General features: G+C 42.4%; 1 protein-coding gene across 1 annotated transcript in view; it reads left to right on the top strand.

Annotated features, from left to right (window-relative positions):
- The window catches only part of SF3B6 (splicing factor 3b subunit 6), a 13,413-nt gene extending 9,692 nt beyond the window's left edge, over positions 1-3,721 (top strand). The window contains exons 3-4 of the mRNA XM_003787435.3: positions 3,154-3,292; positions 3,465-3,721. Of these exons, the coding sequence (XP_003787483.1) occupies positions 3,154-3,292; positions 3,465-3,554 (229 nt within the window). The 3' untranslated portion in view covers positions 3,555-3,721. The remainder of the gene's footprint in view (positions 1-3,153; positions 3,293-3,464) is intronic.
- The last annotated feature ends 2,120 nt before the right edge of the window (positions 3,722-5,841 follow it).

Raw genomic sequence — 5,841 nt, 5'->3', positions numbered from 1 at the left:
GGCGCCGAGCCGCGCCCAACTATTTTTAGAGACGGGGTCTCGCTCTTGCTTGGGCTGGTTTTGAACCTGTGAGCTCAGGGTAATTCACCCGCCTCAGCCTCCCAAAGTGTTGGGATTATAGACATGAGCCACCTTGCCCAACCCAAGTATTTTTTTGAGACAGAGTCTTACTTTGTCACCCTCAGGAGAGGCATCATAACTCACAGCAATCTCAGACTCCTGGGCTCAAGCGATTCTCTTCCTCAGCCTTCCGAGTAGCTGGAACTACAGTCACTTGCCACAACGCTCAGCTATTTTAAGAGACAGGGTTTCGCTTTTGCTCAGCCTGGTCTCAAACCCATGAGCTCAGGCAGTCTGCCCACCTTGGTCTCCCAAAGTACTAGGATTACAGGCGTGAGCAACTGGACCCAGCCTGAGTTTTTTATGTTTTTATTCCAAAGGAAAAACTAGGTAGAATTTTGGAGGACTGGGCATAGTGATTCATTCCTGTAGTCTTAGCACTCTGGGAGGCTGAGGCAGGAGGATCCCTTGAGCTCAGGAGTTTGAGACCAGATGGAACAAGAACCAAACCACATCTCTACTAAAAATAGAAAAATTTAGCTGGATGTTATGGCAGGCACCTGTAGTCCCAGCTACTTAAGAAGCTGAGGCATGGCTCGGCGCCTGTAGCTCAGCCACTAGGGTGCCAGCCACATACACCAGAGCTGGCGTGTTCAAACCCAGCCCAGGCCTGCCAAACAACAATGACAACTACAAAAGAAAAAATATAGCCAGGCATTGTGTCAGGCGCTTGTTTTCCCAGCTACTTGAGAGGCTGAGGCAAGAGAATTGTTTCAGCCCAAGAGATGGAGGTTGCTGTGAGCTGTGATGCTACAGCACTCTACTGAGGAGGACATAGTGAGACTCTGTCTCAAAGATTAAAAAAAAGAAGCTGAGGCATGAGAATCAGTTGAACCCAGGAGTTTGAGGTTGCTGTGAGTTAGGCTGGTGCCACAGTACTCTAGTCTGGGGCAACAGAATGAGACACTGCCTTAAAAAAAAAAACTAGCTAGAATTTTGGCAGTGGCAGTCCTCAATTTTCAAACCTACTGTATTCTTTTTTTTTTTTTTCTTTGTAGTTTTTAGGCTGGAGCTGGGTTTGAACCTGCCACTTCTAGCATATGGGGCCCAGTGCCCTACTCCTTTGAGCCACAGGTGCCACCCCAAACCTACTGTATTCTTACAAGTGATTAAAAGTTAAAAATCTAAAGATCATTGAGACTGTTTCAGAGGTTATAGACTATTACCGAACCCCTTATCAGGCCTACCTGGCCTAATGAAGTAAGTGCATTCAGTGACATTGGCACCCTCTAATCATCCCCAACACCCTGTTCCCATCTGTCGCCTTTGACAGGAAGCACAAGTTCTAAGCAGGGCCCAGCCTGTAGTCTTGTCCCAGATCAAGCAGAACCCATGGGTCCAGTGTCTATCCTCAATCCTATGTAGGGACTATGACAAATGGAGAGTCAGCCCACAATCTTAACTCTCATTCCACAGTTCCATTGGGTGGCTGGAACAGAAGCATGGTGTCCATCTTTGTCACACTGGAGCATCAGCCAAGAGGGACCTCTTGCCCAGTATCCCCACTAACAATTACATAACCTTCTGGTGCCTGCAACTTAGTGCTCTTCACACTTCTCTACCTCTCCCAGAGGAAGCTGGTTAGAAAAGAGGAAGTGGCAAGGAACACCTACACCAGCAGCAGCCCCACATGCACGAATAATACCCAGCTTCCACTTCCAGCCCTCTTCCCCAGCCAGCCACAGCTGGGTATCACATTATAGCTTGAATTGTATTCAATATGAATATATAAAAGTAGAGGGCTGACGCTACCACATTTTGCAAAGGCAACAACTGTAAGAAAAGTGGAAGAAACTATTAATTCTTTACATCGGAGGATATCCTTTCTTGGCCATTAAGGATGGTGGTTGACTGTTTTCCCATTATCATTTATAATTTTGCCATCTTGGTAGGGGCTTCCTCTCTACACACATATACAAATGGTTTATTTTTATGGGTTTAATAAACCTTAATAGGGCAGAGCCTGTGGCTCAATGAGTAGGGCGCTGGCCCCATATTCCGAGGGTGGTGGGTTCAAACCTGGCCCCGGCCTAACTGCAACCAAAAAATAGCCGGGCTTGTGATGGGCACCTGCAGTCCTAGCTACTCGGGAGGCTGAGGCAAGAGAATGGCCTAAGCCCAAGAGCTGGAGGTTGCTGTGAGCTGTGATGCCACTACATTCTACCGAGAATGACAAAGTGAAACTTTGTCTCTTAAAAATAAATAAATAAATAATAAACCTTAGTAAAATATTTCCTTCCTGCCTATTTGGAGATAGTAATATCTTTAAGAACTGAAATTATCATTGTAATAAAGAAGAAAAATAAAAATCTTAAGAAACAAGATTCTCTATTCTAAACATTGCTGACTAACAAGAGCCATCACCCCTAAAAACTATACTTTCCAGCTTAAGACTGAAAGTTTGTTAGCGAACATGAAGACTATAACAGTTCCCAACTAATTCTTTGTCTGTGCTAGTGCTTTAGTAGCTAAGTTTTTAGTATTCCTGATAAAGTAAGTTTAACTTGTAGATATTTAAGTTAAAATTAAAAACAAAATTACCTAGTTCAAGAAATTATAGGCTTATCTAGCATATCTGTCCATAATTTTATTTCCTCTAATCTCTAATGGTTTTCAGGTTGATCTCAAAGTACTTTAATACTTCAATTTACTGGCTCGGCGCCTGTGGCTCAAGTGGCTAAGGTGCCAGCCACATACACCTAAGGTGGTGGGCCCAGGCCGGTCAAACAACAATGATGGCTGCAACCAAACAATAGCCAGGCGTTGTGGTGGGTGCCTGTGGTCCCAGCTACTTGGGAGGCTGAGGGCAGGAGACTCGCTTGAGCCCAGGAGTTGGAGGTTGCTGTGAGCTGTGATGTCAAGGCACTCTACCCAGGGGGATAGCTTGAGGCTCTGTCTCAAAAAAAAAAAAAAACCAACTTCAATTTACTGTCTTAAAAGGCAGTTTTTATCACTTTAAAAGACAGTTCTGTTATTCAACTAGCAATGTCCCAGGATATGTGTGTTTTAATTCAGTTTGATTTAATGCTGCAGGGGGAACACACCTGAAACTAGAGGAACAGCTTACGTGGTCTATGAAGACATTTTTGATGCCAAGAACGCATGTGACCACCTATCAGGATTCAATGTTTGTAACAGATACCTTGTGGTTTTGTACTATAATGCCAACAGGGTAAGTATAGCAAAGTTCTCTTCCTGTGGTGAGCTCAGTTGAGAATTAGTGTAGAACTGTCCAGTGATGGGGAATGTGTGCTATGAGCTTTCTTTTTTTTGACTAGCGCTGTTAGTGAAATCCATTTGGCTGTAGATTGGTGACTTATCTTTGGTGCTTACCACATTTCCAGGCATTTCAGAAGATGGACACAAAGAAGAAGGAGGAACAGTTGAAACTTCTCAAGGAGAAATACGGCATCAACACAGATCCACCAAAATAAACGTTTACTTTCATTTTGGACTTAAACCTACAAATGACCACCGCCTTTTTTACTTTTTAATTAATACTGAATATTGTGATTTCTTATTTGAGATTCAAAAAAGAATCTCAAACTTTGATACGTATCAGGATATATTATGTTAATAAACTTAACAGCTTTATGTGAAATTTGTTTTCTCTTGAACTTTACCCTCTTGTTTGATACCAGGAAAATATAAAACAGTCGAACCATAACAAGAATTGTAAATTGTGCTAAGGACTCTTGAGTTTCTTGAGAGGAAGGACCTTTTTTGTTATTTGTTTTTTGTCTTTTATTGTTGGGGATTCATTGAGGGTACAAAAAACCAGGTTACATTGATTGCATTTGTTAGGTCAAGTCCCTCTTATAATTGTGTCCCACCCCCAAAAGGTGTGTCACACACCATGACCCCCACCCGCCCCAAAGGAAGGACTTTTTTGTGTGTGTGTCTGTGTCACCCTCAGTAAAAATGTCAGGGTGTCACAGCTTACAGCAACCTCAAACTCTTGGCTCAAGAGATCCTTTTGGGCCTGGCACACACCTATAATCCTAGCACTGTGGGAGGCTAAGGTGGGTGGATCGCCTGAGTTTGAGACCAGCCTGAGCCAGAGGGAGACCTGTCTCTAAAAATAGCTGGGCGTTGTGGCAGGTGCCTGTAATTCTAGCTATTTGGGAGGCTGAGGCAAGAGAATTGCTTGAACCCAAGAGTTTGCTATGAGCTATGATGCCACGGCACTCTACCAGAGTACAACAAAGTAAGACTCTCAAAAGAAAAATACGTTATAGCTAATGAAATACTTTTCTTATTATGGGTACTCTTCTTATTGTAGGAAATGCTATTCAGATAACAGCACATTGTTAGAAATTTAAGAACAAGCTGCTAAGTAGTGGTGTGGTTATCATGTGTCTTAAGATTGTAATTAATAGTCTTTAGTTATTAAGCATCTTTATATATTTTGTACCTTAGCTTATAGCATATCTTCGCCATAAATAAAATACTTACTGCTCATTCTTACCATGAGTTCTGTGACTTGGAAAAATAATATGGTTATTATCTCATTCATCATTGGCAGCTTGGGAGAGGATAACCACAATTTTCTTTTTATAGTTCAGGCACTGGGCAAATGGAAAAACGTGGACTAATAATTTTGTGTAAAACTGGGGCCTAAAATCAATTTGAAGGGTACGTATACTGGACCAAAAGCATCAATTCTACTTTTAATTATATCTGAGTGTTTTTTAAGAGCATATAAGAGAGTAGAAAGCATCATTTCTGAGAAGGATGAGTAGATAAGAAAGGAGCCACAGCTGTAATTTTCTTGTGAGTGCTTTTATGAATGCCTTATTAGTTTTTGTAATGCATAGTGTGCCCTTAGGTAATGTAAGAATAATTTTCTGAAAGACTTTCTTGTAAAGGAAAAACTGAAATTAGACTTACTTAGGGTGTAATTTGACCAAATGGCAGACTTGTTTGCCTCTAGTGTAGTTTTACTAATGAGAAATTCCTTCTGTTAGTGATTATGACTAGTACATCATTTAGATTAATATATCTATTATCTGAATTTCATGACCTAAAGTTAAGAGTATTAAAATGTATAGTCACAGGCTGGGCTCACTGGTTTACCTCTATAATCCTAGAACTCTGGGAGGCTGACACAAGTGGATCACCTGAGCTCAGGAGTTCGAGACAAGCCTGAACAAGAGCAAGACCCCATATCTAAAAAATAGCTGGGCATTGTTGTGGGCACCTGTAGCCCCAGCTACTAGGGAGGCTGAGGCAAGAATATCCCTTGAGCCCAAGAGTTGGAGGTTGCTGTGAGCTGTGATGCCATAGCACTCTACTGAGGGCGACAACTTGAGACTGTCTCAAAAAAAAAAAAAGTTTAAAAATAATATGACAGCTTTTTGTGCTCCTCCTGAAGAATTTAGTGGCTCTCACTAGGGGACTATCCAGCCCCCTTTAGCATACTGCATCATAATTTACCACATCATTTTTAAGAACTCCTGGGTAGCGCCTATGGCTTAGTGAGTAGGGTACTGGCCCCATATACTGAGGGTGGGGGGTTCGAAACTGGCCCCAGCCAAACTGCAACAAAAAAAATAGCCGGGCGTTGTGGTGGGCGCCTATAGTCCCAGCTACTCACAAGGCTGACTCAAAGAGAATCGCCTAAGCCCAAGAGCTGGAGGTTGCTGTCAGCTGTGACACCACAGCACTCTATTGAGGGCGACAAAGTGAAACTCTGTCTCTTAACAACAACAACAAAAAAAC

This window comes from Otolemur garnettii, unplaced genomic scaffold (genome assembly GCF_000181295.1).
Source record: "Otolemur garnettii isolate 467f Iridium unplaced genomic scaffold, OtoGar3 scaffold00022, whole genome shotgun sequence".
Lineage (NCBI taxonomy): Eukaryota > Metazoa > Chordata > Mammalia > Primates > Galagidae > Otolemur > Otolemur garnettii.
This window is presented reverse-complemented; position numbering and strand designations above follow the sequence as displayed.